Source organism: Sinocyclocheilus anshuiensis, unplaced genomic scaffold (genome assembly GCF_001515605.1).
Source record: "Sinocyclocheilus anshuiensis isolate Anshui unplaced genomic scaffold, SAMN03320099.WGS_v1.1 scaffold262, whole genome shotgun sequence".
NCBI classification, from domain to species: Eukaryota; Metazoa; Chordata; class Actinopteri; order Cypriniformes; family Cyprinidae; genus Sinocyclocheilus; species Sinocyclocheilus anshuiensis.
Window position 1 is genome coordinate 830,045 of NW_015547650.1, and position 15,981 is coordinate 846,025.

General features: G+C 36.7%; 1 protein-coding gene and 1 pseudogene across 1 annotated transcript in view; both read left to right on the forward strand.

Moving 5' to 3' along the window:
* Nucleotides 1–824: 824 nt before the first annotated feature.
* Nucleotides 825–6,278, forward strand: LOC107701981 (uncharacterized; annotated as a pseudogene).
* A 1,099-nt stretch (nucleotides 6,279–7,377) lies between these two features.
* Nucleotides 7,378–15,981, forward strand: part of LOC107702006 (uncharacterized) — a 28,444-nt gene continuing 19,840 nt past the window's right edge. Inside the window, exons 1-5 of the mRNA XM_016504184.1 lie at nucleotides 7,378–7,449; nucleotides 9,083–9,113; nucleotides 10,601–10,672; nucleotides 12,036–12,222; nucleotides 15,579–15,730. Coding sequence (XP_016359670.1) covers nucleotides 7,399–7,449; nucleotides 9,083–9,113; nucleotides 10,601–10,672; nucleotides 12,036–12,222; nucleotides 15,579–15,730 — 493 coding nt within the window. The 5' untranslated portion in view covers nucleotides 7,378–7,398. The remainder of the gene's footprint in view (nucleotides 7,450–9,082; nucleotides 9,114–10,600; nucleotides 10,673–12,035; nucleotides 12,223–15,578; nucleotides 15,731–15,981) is intronic.

The window sequence follows — 15,981 nt, forward strand, 5'->3', positions numbered from 1 at the left end:
GAATGATTTCTTAAGGATCATGTAACACTGAAGACTGGAGTAATAATGCTGAAAATACAGCTTTGCTTCACAGGAATAAATTACATATTAAAGTATATTAAAATAGGAAACCAATATTAGAAATTGCAATAATATTCCACAATATTTCTGTTTTTTTCAGTATCTTTGATCAAATAAATAAAAATTGATATTGAGCATAAGAGATTCCATTAAAAAACATAAAAAATCTTACTGACCCCAAACTTTTGAACGGCAATCTGATTAAAAAGAAAGAGGTGCTTGTCCATTTAAACAGACCCAGTGGTCATCACACAGATGCATTGTGGGAAATGTCCGGAGCCAGTCATGGGCTTTGTCCACATACCCACACTTGCAGTCTTTGCACTTGACCACTTGATTACTTAAATGACGTATTTCCTGTATTTGGCCGAAGTCTTCAAGTGGGTGTGAAGACCACAAGTGTGTGTCGAACTTTTCATTACCTGATGGGACACACTTATAGTGTTGTAAAAATGCAAGTGTTTACACAGCTTTATTTTAATTTTAATTTGAAATACTTTGCATTTTAAAATCAACTTCTAAATGTCTGTTCAGTAGTCCCTATAACATGACATAGTATTCGAGATAGTGTGGATTTAGTATCCATGAAGCGTACTGCACTTTGGCATTTTGAAGACATGGGACAGACTTGCACACTTACTTCCTGTCGCGCGCACGCTCTCTCAAGTGGCCAAGACCGCAAGTGTGGGTATTTGGACAAGGGGAGAGTTTTCTGTGTACTGTTTGATTTTTGGCCGTTTTACTCTCGTGGCGGAAATGTACAGTCTCTTGTTCTTTCATTTTGTTTTGTTTTTTACATAATTTACACAACGTGCTTAAATAAACCAATATTTAGCTACCAAAGATGTAAGACGTAGTTTGATCCGCGTCTGATTCGTGTGTTTAACCCGTTGCTATGGCGACGGAATGGCTGAGTTCGCGCAGATCGACGTTCTGCGAAAGCAGAACAAATATTTACTGGATAAACTCGAGAAACAAACTGAGTCTGACACACTGCGTCAGCTGACACTCTCGTGTCCGGATAAGGTGGACGAAAGTTACAGCTCGGTGTGCGAAGAAAGCGGACCGCATCGAGTGTCTTTAACGGAGCGAAACGGAGCGCAGCCGCCGCGTGCTGGAGCTTCACCATCGACACCAAAAACCGTCAAAAAATCCGGTCAGAATATACAAATGAATGCTGTGAGGTCTTTAAAGACGTGTTCAATGCACAGTGAAGTGGTATTTACAACTTTATAACTATGATAATCTACTATTGAATTAATTATGTAACATTTGCTATATACCATTAGTCTTCATACACGTCTTGCGGTGTAACGTTATTTAGTTAATATATAGAGAGAGAGGAGGTCAAAGACAAGACGTCCCATCAAATTAAATTCATAAAAGCTTCATAAAATAGCTTATTAAAGAAAGTACAGTGGCTAATTTAATGTTTAAAATAAGTTTTGTGAAAATGTCAAAATATGAGTGAAATAATGTTCCATCGTTATTCAGTGTATCAGATATATTTATGTAAAAGTGAAACAACATACTTATTCTGACCTGTACTTATTAAAATATATAAAAGAAAGAGTGATCATACTCTGTTTTAAATGATTAAAAACGCCTTGCAGACAAACGGGTTAATCTAGTGCTTTGAAGGATAGTGGCTAAGATTGGTAAAGACTTAAAATTACAATGAATTCATTTTTGGAGGCTGCGCTGTGATGCTTAATGTCATCTAATGATTCTTGCTCTAAAATTTTTGGTATATAAACTATTGTTACACTGAATGACATTTTAGTGGGTGTCTTCTGTAAATCATGGTAAAATGTATGATAGTCATTGTTTTTTGCTCAGAAATAGTATGATTAAACAAGACGGATGCTAATGTAGGAAAAAATATTTGTAAAGCTCTTAAACTTTTCGTCTTTGACATACTGTGTTGATTTTCTATCAGCTGACTTGTAAATATATGAAACACTGACAATGTATTTGTTGGACCAATAATACTTGCTGATAAAATGTCTTTGTATCTTCAGACGAACAGCATCCTAGAGATTGTGAAGACCCCACACTGGACCACCATAAACCCAAACCCAGCCAAAGCTCAGAACTGAGCACCAACAGCACACTACTGGAAGACGTAGCGAACTGTCGCTGGAAGGGGCAGAGCAGATCTGTGAGACTGATGCTGCCCAAATCTGTAGCTCGCACCCCCTGTGACCAGGTGTGTGAACTTGAACACTGATGCAATCGACCGTTAGTCAACTGATGGAGACTATTCGTCTGTTAAGGAATTTTATGAAAAATAACTGTCGAGACAAAACACTGTCAAACACTGATAGTGCCGACAGGTGTAAACGTGTTTGTTTCCGTTTGTCTGTGCGGCGTGAATTGACCTTCAGTCAGCTTGAGTCAAATTTGCTAGATGGCGCCAGGTAACCAGTAAACAGTAGAGAAACGAAGTGTACAAAATCTAATGGAGATCTGATGGTTTATAATGATTTCCAAAGAAGTGAAAAAGCACCTACACAGAAAGAAATCCCCATCTGCTACTGTTTAACCAGTGTTTTCATTTCAAGAGTACCAGATTTATTTTTTTCATTTGCATAAATGGAATACACCACAGTTTCCATCCAGGTGCTTTTTGGAAACCTGAAGGTTACCGTTTAATTTCTCTTTAGGCCTACTGGATGCTGAAAGCTCTCTTGAAGATCGTTCGGAGCAGTTATTCTTCCATCAGACCAATCGAGACGAGTGCGTCCACAGCTTGTTATCAGGGTCGGTCTCTTTCTTTGTCATTTGTTACACAATAAAACCTGGTAGATAATGAGTTCTTGTATAAAGCAGTGAAGGTTACCTTCGTTCTTTCTTTTGATGTCCCTTGACCGTGGTGAACGCATGGAAGTCTGTTGCTTAAATCTGTTATATCTCATGCATCGTATGCTTAATTCTGCAAGATGTTGAAAGATGTTTTAATCGTGCAAATGCTTTTTTCTTTTTTTCCCACAGATTTCCATCTGTTGCTGATCTTGCATCTTCCACGCTTGGCAGTGAAGAGCCGCAGACACCTGCAGACACGCATCAGTGTAAGAGATCGGCAGATTTGGGTTGGCGTGACATCGCTTTGACGTCATGAGTGTACCAGATAATTCTCTTCATTTTGCCTTTGCCTTTGTTCCACAGGCACATTCTGCTACATAATAAACAGTCGACTGTTTGCGGCTCCGCTGGATGCACAGGCCGCCTGTCCAGTGTGCAAGATGCCCAAATCTGAACACCCTTATACTGAATGAGAGCCTGCTTTAATCAGGTGCATATGTCAAACTGTTTAATATGGTTTTGTTAGTGCCCACTTATTCATACATTGCATTTCAGAAGTTTGGGGGGGAGAGAGGATGCATTAAACATACTGTGAGCAGTGAATCAGCATATTAGAATGATTTCTGAAGGATCATGTGACACTGAAGACTGGAGTAATGATGCTGAAATTTCAGCTTTGCATCACTGGAATAAATTACATTTCAAAACATATTCAAGTAGAAAACAATTTTTTAAATTGTAAAAAATATTTCACAATATTACTGTTTTTACGGTATTTTTGATCAAATAAATGCAGCCTCTTTGAGCATGAGAGAAAAATACATTTTATATAATTTCAAACAAAATGTTTATTTTAGACTGTGCCATGCCAGTCCAATATAAAATAGTTCAGAGGATCTATAGACATTACAGGTCAGAAGATTGCAGTTTGCAATATCTTAGCTCTGTTTATTTTATTTTATTTGGTGTGTGATTGAGTGACCGCTTTTGAGTATCCGTGTCATCTCTGTCAATCTCTATACATTTGTTTCAGGGTCAGTATTCCTCGCTCAACTCTGCTTCCAGCGTACAAATACAAAGCTCATCGCCGCTGCAGTTTTGATCCCTCTGACAGCCTGGGTTTGCCCTCAGTGAGTTTCAAATAGTCAAATCAGCACTAACACTGATTTCTCAAGTGAAATATATTGAGCAGACCAATTATTTTGGTGATTTTACTTTTAAGATTATCGCATTGACTAATAATGTGTGTGACAGCACCTTTAACTTGTAGTTTACTTGATAAATGTTATTCTCAAAACCTTAAACATGCAAATATGAATTTTGCAGCACTGTTTGTCTGGATGGTCCAATCCCACCCTGAACTCTGGCTCTCAGATGAGCAGTCTGGATCTGCAGGGCTCCATGGCAAAACCAGCGGCTATGGGAGGGTCAGCCTCATCCTGGTTTGACCATGAACTGGTGAGACATTATAGGGGAACCCAGTCCTGGTGTTTAAAGGGATAGTTCACCCAAAAATGAAAATTACCCCATGACTTACTCACCTTCAAGCCATCCTAGGTGTATATGACATTCTTCTTTCAGACAAATACAATCGGAGTTATCTATCTAACTTCTGCTAACTGTAATACACGCATTCACGAGAGAGTGGCGTCCAACGGATGACGTAGCATGTAGGCAAACGCGGTGAGGAACACGGAAGTGCAGAGGAGAGAGCAAAACACTGGTCACGAATTAGTAGTTTGTAAAGAAAAATGTCGGAGGATTTCAATATAAGCCAAGAGGACACTGGTTTTCCTTCGCTGTAAACAAAACTTGTTTCTCGCGAGACTAGCATATTCTCACCGGAGTTTACGCTACGCCTACGTCATCCGCTGGACGCCACTCTCTCGTAAACGCGCGTACGACAGTTAGCGGAAGTTAGAGATTAAGGTTTATAAAGTTGTAAATATGGATATTTTTCTTACACAAAGGCATCGCTTCGCTTCGGGAGGCCTTTATTAACCCCCCCGGAGCCGTGTGGACTTCTTTTATAATGAACTGGTTCAATTTTTTGGACTTCAAATTTTGGGCTACCCATCCACTCCCTTTATAAAGCTTGGAAGAGCCAGGATGTTTTTAATAGAACTCCGATTGTATTCGTCTGAAAGAAGAAAGTCATATACATCTAGGATGGCTTGAGGGTAAGTAAATCATGGGGTAATTTTCATTTTTGGCTGAACTAAGAAGAAAGTCATATACATCTAGGATGGCTTGAGGGTAAGTAAACCATGGGGTAATTTTCATTTTTGGGTGAACTAACCCTTTAAATGTTGCCCATTGCCCCTTCTACATATTTATGTAGTTTCCCATGAAACCCTGAAACAAACAAACAAACAAAAAAATCTAATCTTATTTAGAAATCTGAGGATTATCCTTTGAAAATTCCTTTCCTATGCACACTTGAATTGCTGCATGTTTATTTTTTACCTCAACATTTCTGCGGGTTTGATATTTAGATTTTGGATTAATAAGTAGTGCTGCGATTAGATCCTCCTTGCTCCGATGACAGAAGAACAGACAATGGACTGAAACAAACAGAGGGTTTAAATACACCGAACAGAACAGGTGATGAACAAGATGCAGGTGGAACACAGGAGGAATAAACGGCAACCTAGCACTAGCAGACAAACAAAAGAATAATCAGAAACTATCACAACAAAAAGAATGAACTAAACGGGAAGCAAGGGCCAAAAGGGGAAGAGAGATGATTAAAAAATAAATGCACAAAAACAGAACGCAAACCTGAGATGTTTGTCTTTCAGCTGTCATGGAAAGTTTGTGTCAAATCTGTAATGTTTGTTTCATTGCAATCTTCTAATATTACATATGTGTTGCATATGATAGTGTAGAAGAAAATCAAGGAAAGGCCTGGAAGCGATTCATTTGTAGATTAGATATAACATTTATGTCATTCATATGTTCGTAGCTGTTCATCGCAATTGGTTTCTATGGATGATTTGTGTCAGCTCTGTATTTTTGGTAACTTTTAATTAACATTCATATTTTTTAGGATTCATCCTTGCCCAATGCATCGAGACACCCGCATTCTGACCAGCTTCAAAATGTAGTTTGCCATGGTATCGCTTTCAGCATTCAGACCCAATGAGGCCAGAACCCCACAGCCGCTATTACACTCTTGACTGATTGCAAGAGTTATGTACAAAATGGAGCCGCACATAAATGTTTCTGCATCCAGGAGATTTTCTGGATTTACTGAAATGAGTGCATGTGCACAGCGTTTTTTTTGTATGTGTAATAATGGAAAACATGAATCATTTTGTACGAATGTGAATTGTTGACTTCTGACTACTAATGGTAATGTTCGCTTGTTTTGTGAACTTGAACATAAAATTTTAAATTTTATATAAATAAATGAAATTGAATATTTTTTCTTCTGTAGCTTAAAAAGGATAAGCAAAGCATCATCTGGCTTTAACAGAGTCTCTTAGTGTTAACTGAACAATAAAACATTAATGTAATTTCTTAATGTGAAGCTAAACACAATACTGCATACAAGTTGTAAATACAAATGTGTTCACAGATTTAAATGCACATTAAAATGTTACAATAATTCACTTCATATGAACTAAATGCATATATAAATTTATACTATGCACATTTTGAAAGGCTTAGATGCACATTACAGGTTACTGTCAAGTTATTAAATTAATGCTTTTAAATGTGTAAAGGTAAGGAATGCACATAATGAAAAGCTTTTATTTGTTGTAAAAGGTTGTGAACTCCTAAATGTACACTTACTATGGACGTGTTGCTTTTTATATTTGTTGATCAGTTATAGTTAAGTTTAGGTTAGTTGTGGCACCTCCTCACCACAGTTGCCAAGTCCACTTATTATACGCGACTTTGGGCTTCTTTTTTTGTAAAGTTGCGTGAAAGAATGTCTGTAATCCAAGTGATGGTAGTAGACGTAATAGAGGAGTGGGATGACTTTCTTTTATAAGGTAATTTTAAATTTTTACAATGGTTTTGTAATGTATTATCACGGGCTGTAATGGAAAAAAAAAAACAAGTAGGCTTATAGTAATATATACAGTAAATACATTTGGTTTGAATATATGTTATTAGGCTATAAATATGTGACTGTTACAGCTCCCCTTTGAAGCTCTTGTGTTCTTTTCCTTTTCCATCTCTCTAATCCTATTCTGCTCACAGGTGATTGGAGATGAGTACTGTTCCCACTTTGATTTTTGTAAAATAACTTCTGTTTTTACTTTTTAGATAAAAGAGTAGTTTCAGTTTAATATATTCCAGGCTCATTTATTGGTAATAAATAACTGATAATAAATCATATTGATGATAATAAATCATCAAAAAAAATATTGGGCTTGGTTTTGAAGCTTCACTCTGTCTCGCGAGAGTTGGATCTTTCTTGGGAGTTTAGATCTTCCCACACGTTTAAATATAAAGGCACCAAACAGAATGCCACTTTTTTTTTTTTACTGCAGCGCTCAGCATCTGCATCTGCTTTTAATCATGACACCATCTACCTCAACAAGAAACACTTGTATTTTGCTGTTTTATCTGGTGAGTGTGGCTTTTATTCCTATTTTCGACTAGTCGTTTTTCTTTAATATTAATTTATCACGGATGTCTTATAAAGGGACTTTTATTATTGTTGGTTTCGAATTAATTACAACTCTGTACGTGTCTGAAGACTAAGGTGAGCTTCAAAATAAAGGTTCCAATTGGCGCCAAAAATATCTTGACAGCTTGATGCCACAGAATAAGCGTTTTAAGTTCCACAGGGAGTCTTTAATTCTGCCGTTTTTCAGAAAACAATCGGAAGAACTTATAATTTACCCTCAAAAACGATTAAAGTCTAAATTGCTCTTGCTCAGGGGAAGGAGCGTGTTCCTAAGAGCTTTTGTTGTTTAATGTCTAAGTTAAATAAATTGCGGTTTGGATAGACAGCTCACTAGGTTTTGAGACAATTTTGTGTCGTTTTTGTGGTGTTTCCACGAATATCAGTTCCATTTAACATATTTTCAGTATATGTAAATAATATTTGGTGACAGTCAATATAATGAAAGAGCTTCAACCAAGAGGCGCTGAATGGAAAAAGCGGTTTCTTGGTTTCAGCACACTGACCCTTTGAGGCTTTAGCTTTTTTGCTTCACTTCAGAATTTAGTCACAAAAGAATTTCCAATTTAGTGAGAGGACAACAAAGCATGGCAATTACTAATAATCGTCTGCACTCATTTCTGCCCTCAGTTTAATCACAACATGACCAAATAAAAAAAATCTATAAAAAGATTTCTCAAAAGCCATCAGTTGAGGTCTGGTCAACCCTGACAGAATGGACATTCAGTTTAATATGAAGGGATCCCTGATGCAGAAGCAACCCAGTGCACTGTGTCTCTTTGTCTCCCTGTACATTTTGTGTGGTTTTCTTTGTAGTGACCAGGTCACGAAAGCAAACTTGATAAGAATTTTTCAGGGTGTTTTTTGCAATGAGAAATTTCCATTTTGTGACCTGTCTCTTATCTGTTTGTTCTCAGGCACAACAACTGATTAGGTGCATACATGAATTTGTCAGTCCTGTTGTGCTATTAAGCAATGCAGTGAAAACATTCAGATTGTCCCTCAGCGGCATTTTTTCCTTGACCTTAGTTCCTCAGACAACAGGATGCTAGCTGTTTTTACTCAGCGATTGGGTGACCCAGAACGCCTGTTTGTGATTAAATCAATCTTTGACTCATCTTTAACTCCCTTGCTTTGATCTGATGATGGATTTTAGTTTTAAAACACTCAGGTTAAAAGAATCTGTAGCCAGGTTTGTCTAACAGGTTGACAAACCTCCAAAACAAACATTTCTTAATAATAGTTCTTGCCATCAAATGCTCTTTAAAAGTTTAAGTTAATGCACTTTTCTCCATAACCACTATTTAATGTGTCAAAAGCTCATGTTATTACCCTGGAGTTCATTTTGGGTCAAACTTACCTACTTGTTTTTGAACTGATTACACAATCCAAAAACTGATCAAAACAGCAATGAAAGAACCATTGGTTAACTCCTTCCCAAGAGAATAAAACAAGCCAGAGGTCAGACATCTGGAACCAAACAGCCGCAACAAAGAAAGTGTTTATTTAACTTTTACTTCTCAGATTGGAAAAGACATTCAGACTAAAATGTCAACTGTTGTTTTCCTTTTACAGATTTTTACAATTCTACACGTCAAGGTTATTGGTAAGTTTATACCACTTCCATTTCCTCCATGTCGCACACAACGTATTTCTGAAGTACAACCCACTGTCCGCCTATTTCAATAGTATTCAGTGACTCATATCTTTAGGTCATTAGCTTAAAATATGAGAAATAAAAAAAGCTGTGGAAAAAGATGAAATAATCATCTATATATAAATTCTTTGAAGACTGAATGATGCCAATGGAATTTAAATATCTTATGTTTATGTATTTTTTAAGTCCAAAAGGGTTTTCCATTTTTGGTTGCTTATCATTTTGGAATTCCAATGAACCAAAAAGAACCATATTTGGTTCTAAAGCCCCGTTCACACCAAGAACGATAACTATAAAGATAACGATAAAGATATAGTTCTAAAAATCGTTCTCCATGTTAAAGAATAGCAGAGTCCACACCACAACTATAACGATAAAGACAAAGAGAAACGATATCATTGGAATCACTTTCAAAACGATTTTTCTCCAGCTGAATGAACGATAAAAAATTGACAGCCAATCAGAATCCATCCTGCTGTAACGAGCTCAAGAATCTAAAGCGGCAGACGCATGTGCGCTTAGAATAAACAGACGATATTGTTCGCTGGTGTGGACGCTAATATCGTTATCTTTATAGTTATCGTTATCGGTGTGAACGGGGCTTTAACCTTATGTTTTAACCCATGTTTATATGTACATATGTGTTATAGACTAAGTAGCCACTGAGCTATATGCAAACTCTAGTTGAACTCTCTGAGGGTGTTTCACCAGAAATTATTACCTCACTGCTTCGTAACCATTAAGTTATGCATAATGTCTAAAGAAAATGAAGCATTAAGCATGACCCATAGTAGAAGCTATGGTTAGTTCCTTAACCATTCATTTAGTTTCATGTAATTTTGTATTGCATACTCTAATACTGCACTTATTGTGTATTTGAATGTAAGCATTACTAGACAAATGAAACCTTAAGAGTCTTGGTGGAGGACTCTTGTAACCACCTAGCAACCATTCCAAACACCTTAGCAAATCATTTTGGAGCATTTGTGGTGAGGTGTGCAACACCCAAACTTGCATGTGAAACTGAAAAACCATGCTGCCGGTCAACATGTAGGTTAAAAGTGACAGATGAGTTAGTTAAACACAGTCAATCTGTCCCTTTTAAAACCTAACCGGCATTTACAAACAGCAGATCATCTACCCATGTCCCTTACTGACCAAATGATTGCACCCTCTGTTAGAATAAAGCTTTGACTTGTGCAAATTGACTATAGGGCGTTTTGACTCAACCTTTAACTAAATGATTTTCCCTCAGGTTTCAAAATGTCTGCAATTTGTGTATGAGTGTGTACTTAGAAATCAGACACCAGTCAATTCAAAACTCCTTTAATGATGCTGCAAGTACTTTTACTCTTGCACAGCTAGAGTTGTGCGTGTCACATGAAGATATGAGATTACTTTTGATGTCTATTGTTTGCATTCTGTTTCACACATAGGTTATAACGGATGTTACCAGGCATCCAAACAGGGAATCTCGAGATGTCAACGCTGTACTCAAGAGTGTTCTGGTTAGTAGTTGCACGATATTTCCCAGCATTTGAGCACTAGTGAGCTTTGAAAATGACGCAGGATGGTTTTGAATTCTGGATTCATGTTGTCCTTCTTATTACTCGCTTCATAAGCATTCCTGCTCTTACTGTGTGTGATTCATCAGAGCACATTATGACTTAGAAGTAAAAGTTTGTCTTCATTATTTTTCGGCAAATCGCCTCTGAAACAAGATTATTTTTCAGCTGATGTCACTAAGGATTTTTGGGAGGGAAATGTGGAAATGCCCACATTTCATCATCCAATTAATTTGCACTGGATAAAATCAACCCAGTTTCTCTTCATTGAATATGCCTTTTCACGTGATGTAAAACATGTAAAAATGAATGAAGACTGGGAATGTGTATTAAAAAAGTATATAGAGTCAGTTTCATGTTGACCTCTTGGTGGTTGTTCACACAGGACATGTTTTTTTATTTCACTGTGCTCCTTTTCCATAGTTTTTCTATGCACACATGCACGACGGATGTGTTTGACCATTGCATTTGCGTCTTGCACCTTTAAAAAAAACAATAAAATTAAACATTCAATTTTAAAAACATGCACCTCCAGCAACATAACTTTTTAAATCGCAAAATGTCGGATTAAATATGGTCGCATTTTTCCATTCCATTGCGGTACTTTTCAATTGTTTACTATGTAAATGCACTAGAGAGACATGTTTGATCATTGATCTTGCGTCTTTTTAAGACAACAAGCGTTCTAAAAACGTTGTGCTCAAGTTAAAATGTCAACTTTCAACAGCGAAGTGAAAAGACAACAATGTCTAGAGATTCGATTTTAAAAAGTGAACTTATTTTAATTTGAGTGCTGCATTTTTAGAGTAATGTGTCTTGCAAATGATGCAAAATGCGAGCGCAACGGTCAAATACATCCATCTGTGATGCATGCCTACGATGCAAAATAAAGGTAATTGTGACTTTTTCTCTCCCAATTTTAGGTTAATATTTCACAATTAGGATGTTTTTACATGTGAAGGATGCAAGATATAAACTCAGAATTGTGAGATAATAAGTCACAATTACGCAATTATTTTTTAAAATTCTGTGGCAGAAATAGGCTTTCATAAAAACCTGTGCAATGGAATGCAAAAATGCAATTTTTTTACATCTAGCATGTCTTTATGTAGAAAAACTGTGCAGTGGAATGAAACAAAAAAGTGTTTTGTGTGAACAGCCCCTAAAGCATAGTGTGAAAAGTATAATTCAAATGTAAAGTTGTTATTACTAATTTAATAAGCAGTAGATAAGATGTTTGCATGTTTTTGTAAATTTTTTTTGTTCATTGATGGCTCTCTGTCTTTGTGTATTTGGGTGGAAACAGAGGATAGAAATGAGATGGAAGTTACTCCATGCACTCAGGACAACAATAGATCATGCTTCTGTAAACCAGGGTTTTACTGTACAAAAGGAAACAATTATGTCACACACTGCCATAAACCATGTGTTCCCTGTGGGAAGGGTACATTCTCCAGCAAACCCTCTCTGGGAGCCTGCAAGCCTCATAAAAAGTGAGTAATATTCATACATATGCTACTGTTTTTAAGTCTGCACTAAGATAAAAACATATGGAAGCCCATTTTCATGGAATAAAAAGATTAAAAAAGGTATTTGCAACTTTTATCTCACAATTCTAATTCTGAGCATTGTTTATTTTGTCACAGAATAAAAAAATAAAATTGCAACTTTTTATCTCACAATTCTTTTTTCTCTCAATTGTTCGCTCATATCTTACATTTCAGATTTTTCTTAGAATTGTGAGTCTATCTTACAATTCTGAGTTTATATCTCAAATCAGTTTTTCAAGTTTTTTTTTTTCTCGCAATTTTATCTTGCAATTCTGAATTTGAATCTGGCAATTCGGATGTAACAATAACCCACTGAGGATAACTAGCCCAAAAAGTGCATTCTCTTGGAATGAGATCAAACACAAATACACAGAACTAAACAAAGAAAAACCACAAGTAGACTTATAACTTGACAAACCTCACCACACAGCGGTTACAGTGAACAATACATAACAAGTAAACATAGCAAACCTGAGGGCTTGGAAATGGAAACCAATAAACATGAACCAATAAAAAGACAGAACTGATTAACAAGGTAACAAGACAATAAACCCATGAGAAGACATGAAATAAAGAACCAGGATCACATCAAGGGAATATGGAAGGTGGTAGGGGACAAAAGTATAAATGGAACCCATGAAATTGGAATGTGTCAACATGCACTGTTTATTTATGTTAACACGACAATTTTGAATTTTTTGGATGTGTAGACACATTCTGGCCATGTTAAGTCAGCAGCAGTTTTTCAACGTGTTTCTTTAGTATGTGTAAAGACGCCCAGTTTTATCAGGTTAAGATGATTTTTTTTTTTTTGCCGATTTTCACTTCCAAAGGAAACTTCACTTCGGTCCGCTTCCAAAATGAACTCTGGTACATACTTCAAATGAACTATGAACGCAACACGGACCAAATACTTCTAAAACGAACCGAAAACAGGATGTAATGACAAGATGCGATGCTATGCGACATGATTTGATGATGCGGAACAAGCGGTGTATCCAAAACAAAATGAGCAGAGGGCAAACGTGGAGCAACGAGGATGCAAAGTTCCTTTTATGAGCTCTCTGTGAGTTCACAGGTGGTGAAAATAAAACCATATGTACTCGCAACAATGAGCTTGCTTAGTCCAGCAGACGGCATTAGGTGTATTCGACTTAAAGCAGCACTGAGCAGACCGATCGGTAAATGGGTACATAGATGTCATACACCGATCGGTCTGTGAACAACCTAACATGAACACACCTATTTTTTGGGGTGTTCGGTAAGTTCCGTCACGAAATATACGTCATTCAACCCAACCAATCAGGTTGTGAATGTATCACTATGCCTTTAGGTTTGGTATATTTAGGTTCGCTGTAAAAAATACCAGTGTGAACGCTAAGCATACCAAACTGGTCTGGACCAAACAAACCAAGAGAACAGAACTACAAGTGTGAACGCACCCTTAATTTACTTTTACATCTTAATTTTTCCTGCGTTCACTCGTGCTGCGGCTCTGCAGCATGAACTGTATGGAGCAGAGCAGACGCATTCAGTTTACTGTAGTGTCTGTTGTCCAACTGAACTAAATGATTTTTATTTCTATAAAAAAGCCAAATGACAGTGGAGGCGGTACCGCGGTGGGCAATGTATTTGGCAGCAAGCCTACATCATACACAACACACTGATACATTATCCCTCGTGAACAAATATAATGCCTGTTGTTTGCATATGTGCATACCAGTGTACCATTACAACATCTTTCATGTATAAACAACGAACCATCACATCACATATGCAAATATAGACTCAAATACAGCAATTTTAAGGGCTGCCGTGCGTGTTGCACTCCAGTGTGGACAAACAGTGCATGTTGACACAGTCAAGTTTCACGTGTTCTGTTTAAAGAAGAAACAATAAATTACACTATAAGGAACCAGGAAGCATGACTAAACAGGAAAAATGACGGACTAAATTACAAAACAAGAAATATGAAAACATGAATGTAAACCAAACTAAAACAGATATGGAATCTGGGTAACACTTTATTTTTAAGGTGCCCTTGGTACATGTTACATGTACTTATATTAACAATAAATTATGCATAATTACATGCAAGTAACCCTAATCCTTACCTTACACTCTTAAAAATAAAGGTGCTTCACGATGCCATAGAAGAACCTTTTTGTCTAGATGGTTCCATAAAGAACCTTTAACATCTAAAGAACCTTTCTGTTTCACAAAAGGTTCTTTGTGGTGAAAGAAGGTTCTTCAGATTATAAAAAGGTAAGAAATAGATGGTTCTTTAAAGAACCTTTGACTGAATGGTTCTTTGTGGAACCCAAAATGGTTCTTATATGGCTTTGCTGTGAAGAACCTTTTAAGCACCTTTATTTTTAAGAGTGTACCCATATAGTAAGTACATGTAGTTTATTAATATTACTAAATACTTAAATGTATAATTATTACACTGTAACAAGGACACCTTAAAATAAAGTGTAACCGAAATCTGACTTTTTTTCTCAGAACTGCGAGAAAAGAGGTACGATTTTTATATATAAACTCAGAATTGCGAGAATTGTGAGATATAAAGTTACCTTTTAAATTTTTTTATCCTGTGATGGCTTCCATAAAACTGCATCCAGATATAATTACTGGAAAATGCAAATACCTCGGACTTGCATTCAGTCCATACAGAGGCCAGAATATCATACAGACTTGGTTGGCTCTTTTGACTTTTAGTAAGCTGGCATTGTGGTAACTACTATTTTAGGAGACTTAAATGCATTTAATAGGCATGTTTTGAGTAAGATGAAGGATCATGTGTGGTCACACATAGCAGCACCACCAAGTTCCACACTATTTTTTATTTTCTCTCTATCACTCAGTTTCTTTATCTCTCACACACATTTTTATCTTTGAGGTTTCTGCTAGCCACGTCTGTTTAGTGCAACTTTTTTTTCTGTGTACGAGAATCAACACACAGCCACTGTGAAGTGTACAAGCAGCTGTAAGTAGTTAAATATATGGAAAGAAGATAAGCCCAATCACAATTTACTATGCAAATAGATGTCAGAAGGAAGAGCATATGTTAGTATGCAAATGACTCTTAACGGTTATTTTCAGTTCTGAACATTCTATCTGGGAAAGTTTAAGCTAAAGTCAAATTATTTGCAGATTATGTAGTAGAGGGTTTAGAACAAACACTAACCAGAGTATCTGAGGAATATCAAACCAGTGCTGCCTTACAAACACGCAATATTAAGACTGACCTGCTCTTGTCTCATGCATTATCTCTGTGATCATTATCTTTTCCACAGTTGTGCTAAGTTGGGGATGATAATGCTCAAAGAGGGCACAGCGACACAGGACAGACAGTGTGTGAATGTCACCACAGTGATGCCATCCTTGTCCACTACCACAAATATCATTACTACATTCCCCATCACTAACACTTCCATCCCCTGGACAGGTACTGATAAATGCATGACACTCTATTCACTGTTGGGATGTGTTGAATATACATTTTTGGAAAGCAATGTATAAAGTATTTGAAACTTAAACTGAGAAAAATAGCAGCCAGATTTATCTCATGAAACCTGTAAAGAATCTCCCATATATCACCAAAAAAAATTAACAGGGTTATTATAGTTAACTAAAACTGAAACTAAAATTAATAAAACATCTCTCTCTCTCTCTCTCTCTCTCTCTCTCTCTCTCTCT